The following is a 17,848-nucleotide window of genomic DNA, read 5'->3' on the forward strand; positions in this document are numbered from 1 at the left end:
ATAAAGGTTGGCAGTCAACAAAACCTCAGAACTCAGAAAGCAAAGGGGAGAATGCGGCAGGTCATAGAAACAGATAAAGAATATTTTGAGTCAGAAAGAAAGTGGTGAAAAAATGCCCGCCGGGTGGGATCCGAACCCACGATCTCCAGATACCGGTCCGGTGCGATCACCACTACGCTACCGGCGGGGCTGTTTTCCCACCCCCTTCTTGGGTATTTATGTTAAGGTTTTTTTTTTTTTTTGTTCCTGCACTTGGGGGTGGTAGCCAGCGCCACTCGGACTACTCGGGGTGAAGGGGACCTTCTTTTTAACCCCCGGGTCGTGACTCGAGTGTCTACGACATGTCAAGAGTGGTCGACCAGCGTGAACCCTCTTAAGCTACCTTTGGCACCACGACTGCCAGAACAGAGGCCCTCGCTATGCATGTAGCAAATCAGAAATGGGAAATGAGGGGCTCGGTAAATTAAGACAGAATAAGGGTTGGCAGTCAAGAAAACCTCAGAAAGCAAAGGGGAGAATGCGGTTGGTCATGGAAACAGATGAAGAATTTTTTTAGTCAGAAAGAAAGTGGAGGTCTTGGGTTCGGATCCCACCCGGCGGGCATTTTTTCACCCCTTTCCATGGTCCCGGGAAAGAAATTCGCCGCTAAATTTTTTGCACTTTCGTATTGAACGACATTACACCTCTATACTGAAAGATTACTTCCGGACTTCCGCTGCTATATTTTGAGATATCCAAGGAGTGGGCTCGAGCCAACCCAGAAGAAAAGTAGGCGAAGCCCACGCGATCTCAAAAGAAAAAAAGTGACCTCCGGTTGAAGCAGAATTTTACGCCACCGGCTATCAATGGTTTAAAAGGGGTCAGCGTGGCAAGTCAAGCCTGTGGTCTTTGACTGTACACGGGCGTTTGCACCACCGAGGGCAGCGTAGCTAAAAGGTGCGAAGCGAAAAAGCGAAAGGTTACAGCTCAACAGGGTCCAGACAGGGTTGCAATGGCTACATGTGTGAGCCGGGCCGCGACGAAGAAAACTGCGGCGCGAAAATAGCGGTGAGGCTACACTCAGAATTGCGGTGACACTAAAGTGTAAACGGTGGGCGAGCTGACAGAGGGTCATCTTGTCAATCAGAAGCAAATGCTAAGCCATATAAAGGTGGGCATGCACGTTCTGCAGAAAATCGTATGGAAGGTGGCGGAATAAGCGAAGAGATACCAGCTGGCGTATGAATGGCTGGAAGCCATCGAAACCCAGCCAGTGCCGAAGAATACAAGTGCAGTGAACCGCGGTTACAGACGAGAGGCTACAGCGCACTCACTCTCAACAGGTAGCTGGCGAAGAAGAAGGAGTTGTCTTCCCGGACGCCTCCAGAAACGAACGGCCAGACCGGACAACGACAACGGTTACAATGTTGCAGGATCTACTCACCTTCCTCTGCTTCTCAACGTCTCAACTTCTGCATCGGCAGAAGTTGAGACGCTGGAGAAGCAGATGAACTGGCGGCTGCCCTGACCCTCATTCTATTGGGCAATACAAAGTGTTTACGGATTCGCAGCAAGCCTACAGCAACTTCCAGTCTGGTTGATGGCATATTGTCACTCAGGGAGCCCCGAATAGACAGACGGAACTGGAGTGTGTCCCGACCCATTTTCCGGTAGAGGGCAACGAGTTTGCTGACCAGCAGGCCCGAGCACTGACCTACCGGACCACGGCCACGGGAGAGGCGAAAAGCCAACTGACACTCAACCGATATATAAACGTAGATACTTATTACAGGGAGGGCAGGCAGAGGCTTTCGGCACCACACGCAAAGCTCACGAGGGAGCAACAAACTATATACAGGCAAATTCAGTCAGTATCCTTTCCGCACCCCCGGCTATACACAACCGCCCCTTCCCAAACCAGTACGAAGAAGCTGATACCCAGTGCGTCAAAAATTAGACAATCTCCAGCACATTATAGGAGAGCGTAGCTTTAGCGAAAAATACCCGCCCCCATTTTCGGTCCCTCACACCACCACTCCCACCCTAACACACCACCGAAAGATGGAACGCCGGGCCCACCTCGATCGTCTCTTTCTCTGTTAATTTTTGTCTTGCTGGGCTATCGTTGAACCAGATCTTTGGTTGTCTACTGTTGTGAGCGTCAGATATGCTCCTCCCCGCGACGAGCGCGGCCCCGGGCTTGCCGCCCCCTACGCCGTTTGTGGGTCAACCACCAGGTCAATCACCAGGCCCTGCCACGGAGCCGGGACCTTCTACCGCCTCGCTGTTCGCAGTCTCGTCAGGTACACTGATAGCTACAGGTTACCCCTGATCTTGTGTCCTCCGGGGCGTCACTTTCACCGGGGTAAGCGATTCCGATGGTGATAACATCCGAACAACCTCTGCAGATGACGCGGACGACATGCCAGATTTCTCCGACTCATCATCTGCATCGGTCATCTGCGGCAATGAAACCGGCCCTTCGCCTGAGCAATCAAAGCAATTTTAGCCGGTGGCTCCTGCAAAGCGCTGACGCGGCTCTAAGCGTGCTAGAGACCTCTTGATATCAGCACAATCGCAAGTCCCCTGAGACATGGTGGTGCTGGGGTGATTAAACCTGTCGAATCCTCGAAGAATATCACTCGGTACAACCCTATTGCTGTCAAGGGAGGATTAGATACTCTAGTTCCAGATGGCGTGCTACAAGTACGTACAAATTATCACCCCAACCTGCTCGCCATTGACATTCGCAACGCTGAGGCCACAGAGCGTCTTTTGCACATCTGTTTCATTGCTGGCGTTAAAGTCCAAGCGTATGAACAACGGCAGCGCAATTGCGGAGTGGGTCTGATCAGGGGAGTAGCTAAGTAGCTCTCTGATCCTGAAATCCTTAGCCCGTTACGAGTCAGGGCGCCTGTACAGTCCGCCCGAGGCTGGGGAAGTCTTCAAAGAGCGTGCAGATGGTGTTCGCCACAGATACACTACCCGAGCACGTCGTCATCGGTTACACGCGCTATCGCGTGTATGAATACGTAGAGGCACCGATACAATGCCAAAAAATATGCCAGTGGTTCGGGAACGTGGCTAGCATGTGCCAAATCTCGCTCCGATGTTCTCGGTGAGGTGGTACTCATGACCAAGAACCCTGTTCAGCTGAAAATCCCAAATACCACAATTGTAGTAATAAGCAGAAATAGACATTTGGGCGAGAAATAGGCGAGAAGGATATACTCGAAATAAAGTTCAGAAATAATGCTGACTACAAGTCAGCGAAATCCGCCCTACTGGAACGGCGTAATGCTGGGCACAAGGAACATTGGAGAAAGTAAGAAAAGACATCTGCGGGTAAAGTGCCCTTCGACAACGAGGAGGATTTCCCAGATCTATCGGTTCTCCATCGTGAGCTGCAGCAGAAGCATCCTGCTACAGCAGCTCTGCCAGTATGAACTGCAGCAGCAACACCCGACTCTCCCTCAAAAAATGCCTTCACGCCTGCATCGACAGTTGCGCCTATTCTTCAATCAGAAGAGAGAGAGAGAGAGAGAGAGAGAGAGAGAGAGAGAGAGAGAGAGAGAGAGAGAGAGAGAGAGAGAGAGAGAGAGAGAGAGAGAGAGAGAGAGAGAGAGAGAGAGAGAGAGAGAGAGAGAGAGAGAGAGAGAGAAAACTTTATTTCTGGTCAGAGTAAGACCTATGCGTCGTACTCTTCTGCAAGGAGAGTCATGGCTGCTGGTCAAGAGATCCCTACTCCAGCAGTACAAACTTCGAAGCATGCTGGTCAGAGTGTCCCCGCAAAAGCATCGTGAGCTAAAGGATCAGCAATGCTCAGGAGGCTTGCGCTCTATGATCTCAGCTCTATAAGTTGGGGCTGTGCGCATCTTCCTCGCCCCCCCCCCCCCCTTTCATCACCGGTAGCCGTGGCTATCCTGCCTCTCCTGGACTATGTTCCATCTCTTCTTGTGCAATGGCGTTAGCTGCTATAGCTGGTGTGGTCACAGTTCCCAAAGTGCAAGAAATCTGCCATAAAGCTACATTCGTACAGTGGAACGCCTGCGGACCACCGTGCTGCGGACTCAAGTGGAACGCCTGCGGACCTGCGCCAGTTCACACGAAAGCATCGCTTTCCGCTGATCGCTATATCCGAATCACGACTGCTGGAAGACATACGCTTTTCCTGATGGGTGCAGTGCAAATAAAACTTGGACAAGAACAAAGGATGGAGTGCTGCTTGCAACGCCCCACACATTCGATACGTACATGGCATTTCACGTCGCCTGAAGAAAGTGGCTCAGCCCAAAACAAATTGGCCAAGATTTGCCCAGAGCTGCAAACGTTAGCGAACAAGAACGAAAGGACGGAAGGTTGCAGGGTAAAACATGGTGTAAAATTTGTAGAGGGCCGTAAAGACGTTGTTTACAGTATCCCTTCCAAGTGTCGAAAGAAATACATAGGTAAGACTGGCCGCTGCCTCAACGTTCGCCTATGCGAACATCACAGCTCGTTGAAAGAGGTACCCTGCATGCATTTAGCCATACACTCTCACTGATGACAACCACAACCACGGGTGGTGCACGTGCCGTCCTGAGCTGCCCCACACACTCGTTCTTCCCAAATATAGCAAGCGGGCCACAAGGGAGATAATTGAAGCTTTTCGCTTTAAGAAAGAAGGAAATACGTGTGTCAGTCAACCGTCGGTCATGTTATCAGACGCTGAATTTGCTTTGTAGGAAAAAGGCCGATGGAGTGTGCGCCGACGATTGCTTGTGTGTTTGAAGCTGGGTAGTGGACATTGAACTGCAGGAAGCAATCATGCACCGGCTTATATTGCAGTGGATGGTCTCCTGGGCTCTCGTCCAGAGTATGTTATTCACTCCTCTGACTCGGAGGCATCCAGAACTGTGATGGAGGAAGCCGTGGACTCGGTGAGCTCATATGAAGCCTTCGTGGGCACGATGTCAAGAGCTCAAAAATCAAGCACCAAATTCCCGAGGCTTCCGCATAGATACACCGCCGCCTCGGAGTACGAGACGCTTCGCGCAGTGCGTCGAAGAACAGAAAGGCGTGCACGCCGGACACAAGCGCTTGAAGATATCCGAGCTTCGAGCTTCGAGGCGAGTGCAGAAGGCGTTTCAGAGCCATATGAATGAGCTTGACAAGCGTGAAAGGGAATCCTTCTGCTCCAAGCTTCACCCGCAGAAGCCTCTATCCAGAATATGGCACCTGCTCCGAAGCTTGTGGGCCCCACAAACTCAACTGCACTCGTTAAAACCAATCTCACTGAGCACGGACACTAGGGACCTCCAAGTCGCTGACGCCTTCTGCAGAAAAATGACTGAAGCACCAGCAGCTCTTTTTCCGCCATGCTCTCCCCCCAGCGGAGTATGCTCAGGACCAGTGTCCCCAACGGACGAATCATTCTTCATGGCAGAGTTGCTGGCTGCACTGGCTTCCGCAAAGAAATCTAGCTGCCCGGGTCCAGATGTCATCACTTACACGACCCACTTGCATCTAAGCGAAAGGGAAAAAGTTGCCTCTTGCATGCCTTCAATCGTTCGTGGGAAACCGGACGTCTAGAGCCAATGTGGAAACACGGTCGCCTTGTTCCAGTCCTAAAGTCAGGTAAAGTTCTCATCGCCATCGAGTCCTGTATACTGACTTATAGAGCTCCTGAGTTGTGTCGGGAAAGATGGAAAAAATGGTGCTGTACCACTTGGACTGGGATTTGACCATCGGAAATATATACCCGGCACAGATGTCTGGCTTCCGACAGGGTCGTAGCAGCCTCTACAACGTCATAGCATTTCCGAAATGTATTAAACAAGCTAAATGTCGGCGGAAAATTACCGTTGACATATTCCTTGACATAAAGTCAGAGTGCGATGCGTGGAGCATGAAGCCATCCGCTCGGCGATGAAGTCTTCAGGCATTAAGGGCCGCATGTATACATGGCTACCGGGCTACCTCTCCGATAGGTATTTGTACATGTCTATGGAGAGCGGCGACTCGCTACGCAAAGTGACTCGAGGAGTTCTCTAGGGTGGGGTGCTGAGCACTACACTCTTCAACATCGCCATAATAGGCCTGAAGAAACGCGGCTCTCCTCTTTTCCTTCGTCTCCCAGTTGCTTTGATGGGGCCTCAACTTCGTAGACAGATCCTACTGTGCAAGCATTCCCCTCACACAGCAACACAAACTTTAGAGAAGTATGAAGAATGCATCAAAGTGATAAAGCAGTCCGTCCTTATACGTGAGGTCACCCTTGTCAGGCAGCCTCGTGCAAGGTTGTTCCCCCGGTCCCCCTTAGAGGCGTAAAAGCTACGAGGCGTAATGTATCGTAGCACGAGGTCAAAGGTTCGATTCCCAGCTTCGCGGGTGTTAATATTGATGAAGGCGAACTGAAAAATGGCTTACGTACGAGATTTTAGAGCAAGTTGGCATGAGGAGGGCCACGTACGAGACGTACGTGGCCAATCAGACGCACGAGGTTTCAGAGCAAGTTGCAGTCCCGAAGTCGTCTCAGTTAATATGTGGCCCTCGTCATGCCAATGTGTAGATTTGGCACGTAAAACCCCAATTTGAATTTTAATTCGTCATTTCAAATATTGGGGGCTTTACGAACTAAGCTATGAGGCGCGTCGTAGCGGAGGGACAACGGCAACTGGAGGCCTTTACGCCTAAATCTCGACACGCAGGCGGTTTTCGTTTTTACCTCCATCAAAAAATCCTCCATCAGCCTCTGAACCACCATGGTGGGTGAATTAATCTTCTTGCAGAATTTGCACTTGAAAGTTCGCAGTCTTTTTAGAAATTGAAGTCATGACCACACTTCAAACATCGCATGCATCACCCGGCGCGGGTGCATTAAATAACAAAAAGGCGAACGCTTTGTCGAATATATCTTTATTAGGCATTTCAACCGCGTATAAAACCATTTTTAATCTCCTGGAATATATTAACATTGGTAGGAAATATTTTCTCTAATGTAACTATATGTAGCCGACTCAAACAGTTCCGAACACGTATGGCCGCACACTGTAACCAAAGGGTGTCTGGATCCACAAACCTTGGGGGCCTTCGCGCTATCATCGTCCAGGCACCGACGACTCCGGCAGAACACGTGACACACGGGGGCGTCGAAATAAACTGCGGCTTTGTGAGAGCATGGTGCGTGGTCCACACCGCGGGAGCGGGGTACATACCGCTGACGGGTACTGTTCGAGATCACAGTTCACACTTCCACAGGAAAAAAGGGTGGTGCAGTTCACCCGCAGTCACTCAGATCATATCAGACGGTTAAAACAGGTTCTTCAACGGCAGCCGGTAAAAGCCGAAGCTTTCGAAAAACTAAGAACCAGGGAGTTTCTTTTTTTTTTTTTTTGTTCGAACACTTTATCGCCGGAAGTGTCTACGTGCACGCTCAGATGCGCTAGTTGAAGGCTATAGAAACCTTCGGCAGTGGGTTGCGACATTGATGGATGCCCTGAAAAAACCGTCGTCTCTTAGCGAGAGCCTCTCTTTCGAGGTGTAAGCAATTATCGATGCTGTGTCTTCTCATGGCCAGGCTGAAGGGATGTCGACGAGACTTCTTGCGTAAACCTTCGCTCGAGTCGGAAATCAGGGCATTGAATACGTGCTCTCACCGGTAACCGCTGAGCACGCTGACGATTTCTAATATGCTGGTGTGCTCCATGTTTTCAGAAAATGAAAAATAAAAAAAGAAGCAAAACAAATGCAGCAAACCTTGGGCTTTTGGTATGGCTCAGACCTAGCGTACAGGTGCGTCCTTTTTCGAGCGCTAGCTCCACAACTTGGCGCACAAGTCGTTGAAGGGGTTTCGAGTTTTGATCGGCACTCTCACTCCATCACCGAGTATCGATGGGGCCAAAGCGATACGCATTTCCTTCTTTTTTTCTTTTGCCCGCAGGATTGCGGAAGCGCCCTCCACAAGTGTCCCATCTTACTGGCCACGGCTGGCCTTTTCCTATTTTTTTCTTCCTTCGGTCCCATGGTGAAACAATAGCGACTAAGAACTTAGTACTTACGTCCCCTCGCTCCCTTCGTCCGCCAGGCAGCGTCCCGCGAGCCCTTGAGCACCCTGTTTTGAGCACCTTGACATCTCGTGAGCACGGTCGGTGTGCTCTTAGCAAAACAAGTACGCGAGATAACGACACGCTGGTCAGATATTATGCGGCGGCTGAGACGAAAGGGCTACTTGATCGCTTGCGCATGACCGTAAAGCACCCAATTATTAATGACGATGGAAAAATGCGAAAGAATTTTCACTTCGAAACTTGGTGTTGAAGTGATTGCTCGCTGAGATTAAGCCGGGCGAAATGCCGTCGTCTCCTTATCGCACCCCTTGATTCGCTTTGTTTTTTTTTGTTATGATTCCTTTCAAGCGTGAAGTTGATGTCATTACTTATGCCATCAACACCTCTACGTGATGCTTGGTGTTTTGGCGCCAAGTTTAGACAATTTCTTGCCATTCAACTGAAATAAAAACATTTAACATTATTGTGCCTGTATGTACGTCTGTTCTTGATGCAGAAACGAAAAGAGACTCCTATTAGGGTTACTGATAACGCCTTAATATAAACATAAGAGAAATACATGGAATAAGATACTTTTCAATTTACAAAATGAATGAGTTATCACTAGTTTACAGACACATAAAATAGCAGTTCCGGTTGACTTGGTCCCTCAACAAATAGAAGAATGTGCTTAGGATGCGCGAACTTAAAAGCGTGAGTGCGTTTTCGTAGAAAACAAAAAAAGAAGACTCGAAAAGCAGTTCGAAAAAGTAACTTCCAATTTTAAAATAATCCGAAGTGCCTTGCTTCAGTTGTTTTCTTCCTATGATGACTTTCAATTAAGCGTGGCATAATACGGCGACGAAGCTCGGCTCCGAGAGTATGCTCGGCATCCCCCCCCCCTTTTTTTTTTACTTGCAAGCGAAAATATTCTGCACAGCTGCCTGTGGGCTCAGAATATCGCGAACATATTACTCAATTGGGACGAAATCGCATGGAACGCTTGACCGTCATGAGATATCATCGCTATACGCGTTACTAATAATACATACAGAATTCATTTGGGAAGTACTTCACAAACGGCGTTTCCCTCTTGTATTTAGTGCAGTTTTCTCCCATTTGGCCGGGAAACTAGTAAGTCAGCAGTCTCCACAATTTTGTTCTTATTGGTCTCTGCGTAACACATAATTACGTCCACAACCAGCATTTATCAACGCGTAACACAAGAAATTGCTCCCTTTACCTCCTTTGCCGGCTATTATCTCGTAACGCTACAGCGATCAAGCTGTGATAGCATAATTTTTTAACGACGGGATGGCGGGAGTCTACGTAATCGCTAAGGGATGATAGAACATTCTGCTTTTGCCCTCCTCGGCGGACGGAGCCAAGCGAGGCTGAATGGCCACGTCTGTGGCGACAACGGAACTCCCGCGCTTCTGCTTCCCTCTGGCGTATCGCAGTGTTCGCTCGACGTCCGTTCCTGCGTGCGCGGGGTCGGGCGTTCTGAGCGTACTGCGGGTTGAGGCGGCTGCACGCCGCAGTGTCAGTTCAGACTTCTTCTCAGGTCCAGAAGTCACACTTGGATGTCTTCCTGATCCTTCCGGGACAGCGTGGACGTCGTCGTGCCGTCCGCCGGGTACGGGTTCATGTTCACCATGAGAGACTCGTAGGGCCGCTCCCGTGGCTTTGTTCTGGACAGGCTCTGAGAGGCACCAGCAGGCCAGGCAGTAGCGTTCCACACCGGGTCCATAGTAGCCAGGGCACATGGGAAGAACGGAAGGAAGGGGGAAGAAAAAAGTCAGTGCCATTCCCGCCTGTGGAGGGGGATGACCAGCGGAGCTGTTTGTGGGTCATTGGTGGGCCACAATCTTTCGCTCAAATTACGCTATAGCGCTGGGAAAGCGTTCAACGGGGTTGTGAGTAGGCTTCACTGGGCAACACAGAAAGTGGAAAAGCCAGCCTACAAAGACTATGCTCACCCTGATTTTCTAAAGTGTGCTTCAACCCTAAACTTAAATACATTGCTGGAAAGACATTTTTCCGGGGATAATGTACGCACGCCTTCTTATGTCAATATATGAAAGTGCCGGAGGCGAACAGGGGGCTGAAGGGCGAGGGTGTGTCGAAGTAAGGAGGGAGCGACTTTCCTCGTCCTATGGACAAAAAATAAAGTAAAAAAAAAAACGGGGGAGTTTGCCTGCAACAGAACCACTGCAAAAAGGCGGGAGGAAATCATTGGGCAGAACTCCTTGCGGTAAAACGACTGCATGTTATTAGGGGAACGATGTGAGAGACCGAGACGGACAGCCATGGGCTGAAACATAACCGGATACGGGGTATGGTATCGTGCACGATGGAGTGGGCGGAATATGAACTAGCACAAGCTTATGCATGAGCAATACATCGCGTGTATGCATAAAATTGACCTTTCGGGGCTCAAAATAAGCTACGTGAGTTAGTGTTGGTTAGACAGCCTTCCCGCACAAAGGCACCAGCCGTGCACTCAAACGTAGAGTTCCAGCGGAGGTAAGGCGCTTGGTCGAACCATTATGACTCGGCTCCGAATTGTTCATAAAATGTTTCGCATATCACTCGTTCGAAAAGAAATCTACTGTCTGTATACCACCCCCCCCCTCAATTTGAAAGTTGAAGAGTGCTCGTATCTTAGTTAGCGTGGCAGCACTTTTACACAGGCTGCTGCAGTCATGCGATAGATACATAAGGTGTAACGCTAAACAACACTAGTTCCGGGCATTCATCTCCTACGTTTGGAAGCATGCACGGGTAAGCAAGTAGTGCGGGACGGGCGTGAGAGCGGCGCTGCGGTTGCAATGGCCACCAAGGTAGCCGACTCGAAGGAAGAGAGGAACAATGGGGAGAGGACTGTGCTCTCCTTGTGCATCAACAACAAGTATATCGGGGGGAAACCAAGAGCCATTTCATGGCTTTCCTCGGATTCCGCGAGGACCGGAAAGCCGTTACAGCCGGCGCCGTTTTTGACGGGAGAAATCTCCGGGCCGAACCGGCACCAGCGCTACGCTGCTAACCGAGCGGAAGTTTTCGGCGTTGTCCTCCCCCCAATGATCCCTCGCCCTTCACCTTTCGAGATATATTAGCGTGACGCTCCCGTGCGCCAGACTTGGCCCGACGCTGGGCGCGCCTCACCCATTAACGGTTCAGCGCCCCCTCGGCGGCGGAGAAAGCCCGTCGAATCGATCCACCGACTCCCACGCTCCGATTGCAACAGTGCCTTGCTTTTTTTCCCTCCCTACGCGCCAGTGGCTCCGTGACCTTGTCACAAAGCAACTCGAGCGATTTGTGGGTTGATACACTGCTGGCAATCCTTATGCTGTCGCCCCACCTTCGATAAATATCTCCCGCAAACAAGGCAGTTCGTAACCGAAGGCCGCGAAGACCACTAACACGAGTTATAGTGCCGGGCCAGAGCTCGGGCCAGGCCACGCACAGACTGTACTTCTTTCAACAGTTGCCGGGGGAAATACTTACGTATGTGTTCTTTTTTTTTTCTCTCAAACCCGATAGAAATTGTTTTACACCTTTGCAATACAAGTAGCATCGCGATAAGGCTTGACAGCTCGTATTTTCCGGACGAAGGGTTTGGCAATCAGTTGTATTTGCCGCAGCCCCGCGCTTATACACGCCCTATATTGGTCGCAGCTACTATATTGGCTGCGCGGCTTGACACCTGCGTACGCATGGCTAGCCGTAGTAGGTGTGCGCACAGGGCCGCTGCCCCGCGGTATCATTAAATGCCATACAAAAATCAGACATTTCGCGAGCGTTCTCTCTGCCCCATGCAAACATTCACAGAAGGTGCCTTGTGGCCTCATTTGCATTTGAGAAGTGGAGTGCACCAATGCTGCGCGCACACAGCAACAGAAATAGGGTCACACCTACATTTCCAGCCCCTTGCTCGGTTTTGATTATCGGCCAAACTGGGCCTTATCAGCTCTGTTAACACTCTTTTCTGGCTTTCGCCCAAGCTTAACCTCGTTTCTCAGTGACCTGCGTCTCGAACAACGAATAAAGATAAAATACTATAAGTGCGTGTATGTTAACGTCGCGTAGCTTGTTTTTCTCCATTTGTGCGAAAAGCTCATTTTTGCAAACCAAAATCCCGTCATAAAGTAACCAAGATAAGAATTATATTGTCACGTAGCAAAGAACGACGCAGGTTTGTTCCAAAGATTTACTGTGGTAAACTTGGGCTCCGCAGTTAAGTAGAAGGAAGTACAATTTCTTCGAAGAAGCGGTGAACAAAGTAACGTGCTCAGTAGAACGTCGGTGAATGGAATTTCGCGGCGTTTGCTCCGCATGAATTTATATCAGAACGCTCTCTTTTTCAGAAACATCCTTTAGATCGAGAAAATTGTTGATCAAACAAGAACAGTCTAAGTTAGTGACGGCAAGGTGACGCCCTTTCAATATTAAACCAGATTGCCCGGCGCGGCACACGACAGAAGGAGCAAACGGGCGCTCCACTTTACACACAGGATAAGATAACCAACGCGGCCACGCGCCGATAACAAGCATCAACGAAACAAATCCCAAGGCATGGTTCCTAGCAATGCATCTGTAATGAAGCCTTTGATCGAGGGGGTAGGCTGTGAGGTAGGCCGATGGGGTGCAACTCCCCTCGAAGCGCCCAAAAGCGTTGAAATGCTTTGGACGTGGATATGTGAACATTTCCGGGAATGTTGGAGGAACACCCTTGAAATAAAAACCTGGCTACGCCGACACTCTTCTGAATACGGGGCGTAACAGACTGACTGTGGGGTTTAACGCGCCGAAGCTACACTTGGGCTATGAGTCGTGCCGTAGTGGAGGGTTACGGATTGATTTTGATCGCCTGGGGATCCTTAACACGGGGCGTAACAATTGGCTGCTTTGAAAATGCCTTAAGAGGACTAGAAAATTATGCTTAGTTCTGGTTTTTCATTGTTTAGCTCAAGCAATTTATCATCATAACCGCCACATCGCTTTCCCTTTACCTTAAGCATGACACGTGAGCTTTATCATTTTCCAACATGCGCCTTACTCGGCCCTGTCAGATATTTACTGGCCCCAGACTTTCACCGTACTACTCTTGTTGTTACTGGTTCTTTAGAAGGGAGCTACGCGTCCTGCAAGTTTACCTAATTTCGTGTTTACAGTAAGGCGTCCAATGACTCGAATGCCATTCTAATGAAGTCAGCCTGATTGTTTCAAAAGCACAGTTTTTGTTATGTGGCATGAGGAGTACGTTTCACCTCAGAATTACCATCACATAATGGTGGAACCATTCTGTCGCCAGCCACAATAATTAAGGCCACTTTATAGTGCGGCGCGCCGCACGCGTTCTAGCCAGCGATGGCCGAGGTCGGCGACGCCAGGTTTCTCACGTCACGCTGGCGCGAAAGACTAGGGTAGACATCCGGAAGTTGATCGCGGGGGGGAAGGGGGGGGGCATTTTAATGGTGACTGAAAAGAAAAAAAAACACCACCATAAATTGGAAGCGTACCAAAATACATCTCACGACATAAGGGATTTTACGTTTAGATTCACGTGGTCCTATTCTCGACTTCGGGAAATCTCCGTAAATTCGTGAATTCGCCAGAAGATTGGTCTAATTCAATTTCAGTTTGGTGCACATGCTTCCAGGTGACAAATCGCTGTGTGCGCTTTCGTCATTTTGACGTTTCATGACGTTTACTGGACCAGTGCTAAACTTTGCCTTATTTCTCTCTACGGAAAGTGCATAATTCATGGCCGGCATTGAAAAAACTAGACAAAATGCAATAGACATGACAACGTAGGCCTGCTTTTGCTATTTGACAACAAAATGGCTCGTAGGCCACGCCCTTTCTGTGATTGGCTGAGAATACGTGAGCTAATATAAGCAGTTGCCGGGAACGTATACGTCCCACTTTGACGACTTCAGCTGCGTAAAAGTCACGTCGTTTTACGTAACAGCTTGAAAATGGTGGTTTCCATCACCGTGAAATAGGGCAAAATATTTTACCGACCTTCGGCGCGGTGAAATCCCCGTGAATTTGCAGCAGGCGCAGTTTCGCACGACGCGTGGTTTAAACATGATTTCTAGCGAAAGGAATTCAAGTTTTTACTGCTTCCAAGTCAGAAATAACGGAGCATAAAAATATACGTCCCGGGTTTTTGTTTTTACGTTCGGAAATAAAATAGCAGTTGTTGGTTTGGTATAACGGTAACACAAGATGGAAGTACAAACCTCTCTATTACAAAGAAGCACAAAGAACCCGACTCATTTCATTTGTCTACACTCCTCCTCGAAAGCTGGTGGGTCACATGATCGAGTTCAAGAGAAAAACATCAAAGAAAGAAAATGTAGTGTTTTATTCATTACCTCACTGATTGAGTTCGGTTTGGCGAATGAGTGTATTGTTGGCATCAGTACGCTGTGCCATTATCAGGCGTAACGTTTTGCTGTCCCTATAGCGTTATACAACCGATGGTCACGGCCGTCTTTTTCTGTGGTCACCCCATAAACTTGTGATATAGCAGCAGACGATATCGTGGTGGCGGTGACGGCCCGGAAGTTGATAACGCAACAAACAGCTTGCAAACTAACATGAAGCAGAGAGTTCAACTATGTTACTAAAAGCGATTGAAAGGAATAAATAGATACGGGAAAGAAAAGATTGTGTGATGTTCTTTAGCTTAACACATGCCTTTCGCTCGCTTTTGTATCAAAGTTACTTGATAACTATGTGGTGTTGACGCCAATATGTGGTGTTGACGCCGTCTTAATTTTTAAAATACGTAGCAAGAGTTTTTATATCTTTTATGCTCCATATCTGACAGCTTGGTTGTGATCTTTGTAAGCTAAGCGTCAAATTACACTGCATGTCGTGAGAGCTATACGCGCAGACGTCACTGATTACTTACGTTTCACCTACGCAAAAAGACATGGAGAATTCACGAAAAATTCACGAAGTCGAGAATAGGGCCCATGGTCTCGGTATCACGACGATACGGGAAGCACTAAAACTGGACGCAAAAGACGCCTTTCTGGTGACACTACGGGGCGCACCTGTCGGCTGATGTAAATGTTGTTGGAACGGTGATCCTTGAGGTCGGAGCGCCTCTTGAGCGTGTTCCTGCTATCAATGTGGTTCTGGCAGCCTGCAGCGTCTGCGGCCTCCTCGTCCGCCGGGGCACCCTCGGCAGCGCCGCCGCCGCCGCCGCCGCCACCACCGTGCAGTACGTCGTACGGCATAGCGTACGGGTGCCGGTCGTCTTCGGTTTCCACTACTGCGTACACGCGAAAAACGCCAGCCCAGCCATGTCAGGCCACGGGAGGCACATGACGGGGCGCACCGGGGCACGGAACCACGGGCGTTTAGATTGCGTGCCACATCAAATACCTAATCTCTGAAGGATTCAAGGCGCCTTATGCGCGACAGTCATGCGGCGCAGTTAAATGCCATTTAATTAGCAAATGAATTCTGCTCACAGTAATTATAACGAGAACTGCTGAGCTCGTAGCGCAGTATAACCGTTGTACAAGGACGGAAGTGTATTCTAAATCTGTTCTCACGACAATGCCATTAAATATCTTAGGTAATGAGCTTTCAAATGAATCTTATGTAATTAAATTGATATTTAGCTGCCGTCGTGCCATATGCGCATTACCCCAGACGTAAAAGTCCTGTCCACCTGTTGAGCGCAACTACGACCGGCACGTAACCTCGAGCTTTCAAGGTGTGAAAGCTGTGTTCCTTATTATACTGGGCGGACAACTTTCTTTGGCGGACTCTAATGGGTACTGAAAAATAATGTGAATATTCAATCGTATTTTCACGCCTTAAAGGGGCACTGGAGGAATTTGTAAAAAAAAAAAAACATTGCAGGATTACATAGCGCAAATTATAGTCTGGAGTCACTCGACCATGTCTCGACCACTCTCGTTGCGTTTACGCGACTTTATTCAGTATAAAAATCCATTCGGAAATGCTGTCTTCCTCTCTGCATCCTCTTTGCCGATTTCCTATGACGTTTCGTATGACGTCAAAACGAAATGGCTTGGCTTGACTGGGCTACTGCACGGCTTGCCGACCCTCCGACAGAATCATTCGGCCCAGCGTTTAGTCGGCCGGCCACCGGCGGGTCGTCGTAATTGGTTCGCTGAGTTGAAACTAAGCCACGGCACGATTTCTGCCTGGAAGTATGTGCCTTTAGTTTGTTAGTTTGTAGACTGTATCAAGCTTCAAGTCCAAGTAGCTCCACACAAGGGCACATGCGACGCTTCGCTGACTGGTACGCTAGTAAGAAAATCGAAGCTCAATTAAGGTGACAGAAGAGTCAGCGGAGTGAATGTAGGTAGTAAGGAATTAAAATCAACCGAAACTTTTATAGTACAGCGTAAAACCAAGGGGCGAGAAGCACTTTATGCGCTGGGTGAACTAGCACATGGTCAGCAGCACTATCACAAATCTGCGAACGCTTTCCTGCATAAGGAATGCAGTCGCTAGAGATGAGATATTTATGGATATTTGGGACACGCTTACTGCACGAGCGCTATTCAAGAAATAGCCATCTAAGCTGCTTGGAATGAGCTAAATAAAAACGTAAGCAGGCTATACATTACATACTTTATATTTCCGCCCATGAGTGCGCTGGCTTATGGCCGAATGGTCTGTAGCGCTAGGAATATTGTATTGCAATTCGCAAGTTCGAATACTGGCGTTTTTAAAAATTTATTTCTTTGTTTTGGGGAAATGTTGTCTGTACTGAATTCACCATTTTTGCGCTGTAACGTTCATTGCTCCAGGAGTGAGTACGTAGAACGCGTGCGGACTGACATTGACGTGCTCGCGCGTTCTCGTTGGCGTGGTATTGCCATAAGGGCCGACTGCTTGCGGGCACATTCCCGAATCAGCCGACCCTTAGCCTGATTCGAATACGCCTCTTACGATACAGGCACGAGCCAGGCAAGCTCCAAAGATGGAGGAAAAGCACATCGTATTTGGTCGTCTCCGGTGACGCGAAGGGCGTTCCTCCACTGCGTACGCTTCGGCTAGTGATTGTTACGATTCAAAGCCGAGCTGGTAGGCTTATCTGACGCATTTTACAGCCGACAACATGGCAGAAGCACGGTATGCCGATTATTGAGATATCGAGAATGCCCAGCCAACGATAGCGTCGGACGTCAAGCATGTTGTTTCACAGAACCGAAACCGAAACTGGTTTGAATTCTAATCTTGATCATCGTGCAATCACAGTAAATGTCGTATGGACGTCACAGCTTTAGTTGGTGCGGCCATCGCAGACTGCGCATGGTAGTTTTTTTTCTTTCGGGCTTTATAAAATAAATACCGCCTTATCGACCGCATAAACAATGAAAAGTGTGCTTGTTTGAGCCAGTCTGCGCAGTGAAAGCAAAAACAGGAGCTTTAAAAATTCACTACAGTGTCCCTTTAAAGCTTTTAAAGGGGCACTGACGCAAAAATTTTGCATCTTGTTTTTTTTGTTGCGATAAGTAGCTAGTGACCTACTTATAACCTGTAGAAACCTCATTTGCTTCAGCGTGTGACGGTTGTTTAATTAGAGGCATTTTCAATGCGGCCAGTCGCAGTTTCGGTTTCAGCGAGTGCCGCGAAACGATGGATTTTGTGGATTTTGTGTGAACAAAGCTGACCACGTGACCGTCGGAGTGATATCACAGAGCAGAGCCGCCGTAGCACTGTCGAATCCACATCGACGGCAGTTTCTGCGAATGCACCCACGTACTGATCTCGTGAGGCGCTTAATTAAAAAGCGACTGTGGATGTGACGCAGGCGCTGCGAGTGCAAATGCTACCGC

At 49.0% G+C, this 17,848-nt stretch overlaps 1 protein-coding gene across 1 annotated transcript in view; it reads right to left on the reverse strand.

Moving 5' to 3' along the window:
* The window catches only part of LOC144146903 (uncharacterized), a 723,365-nt gene that overhangs the window by 23,313 nt on the left and 682,204 nt on the right, over nt 1-17,848 (reverse strand). The window contains exon 18 of the mRNA XM_077678868.1: nt 15,077-15,297. Coding sequence (XP_077534994.1) covers nt 15,077-15,297 — 221 coding nt within the window. The remainder of the gene's footprint in view (nt 1-15,076; nt 15,298-17,848) is intronic.

Source organism: Haemaphysalis longicornis, unplaced genomic scaffold (assembly GCF_048455015.1).
Source record: "Haemaphysalis longicornis isolate Haplotype H1 unplaced genomic scaffold, Haemaphysalis longicornis Haplotype H1 scaffold_1, whole genome shotgun sequence".
Taxonomy (NCBI): Eukaryota; Metazoa; Arthropoda; class Arachnida; order Ixodida; family Ixodidae; genus Haemaphysalis; species Haemaphysalis longicornis.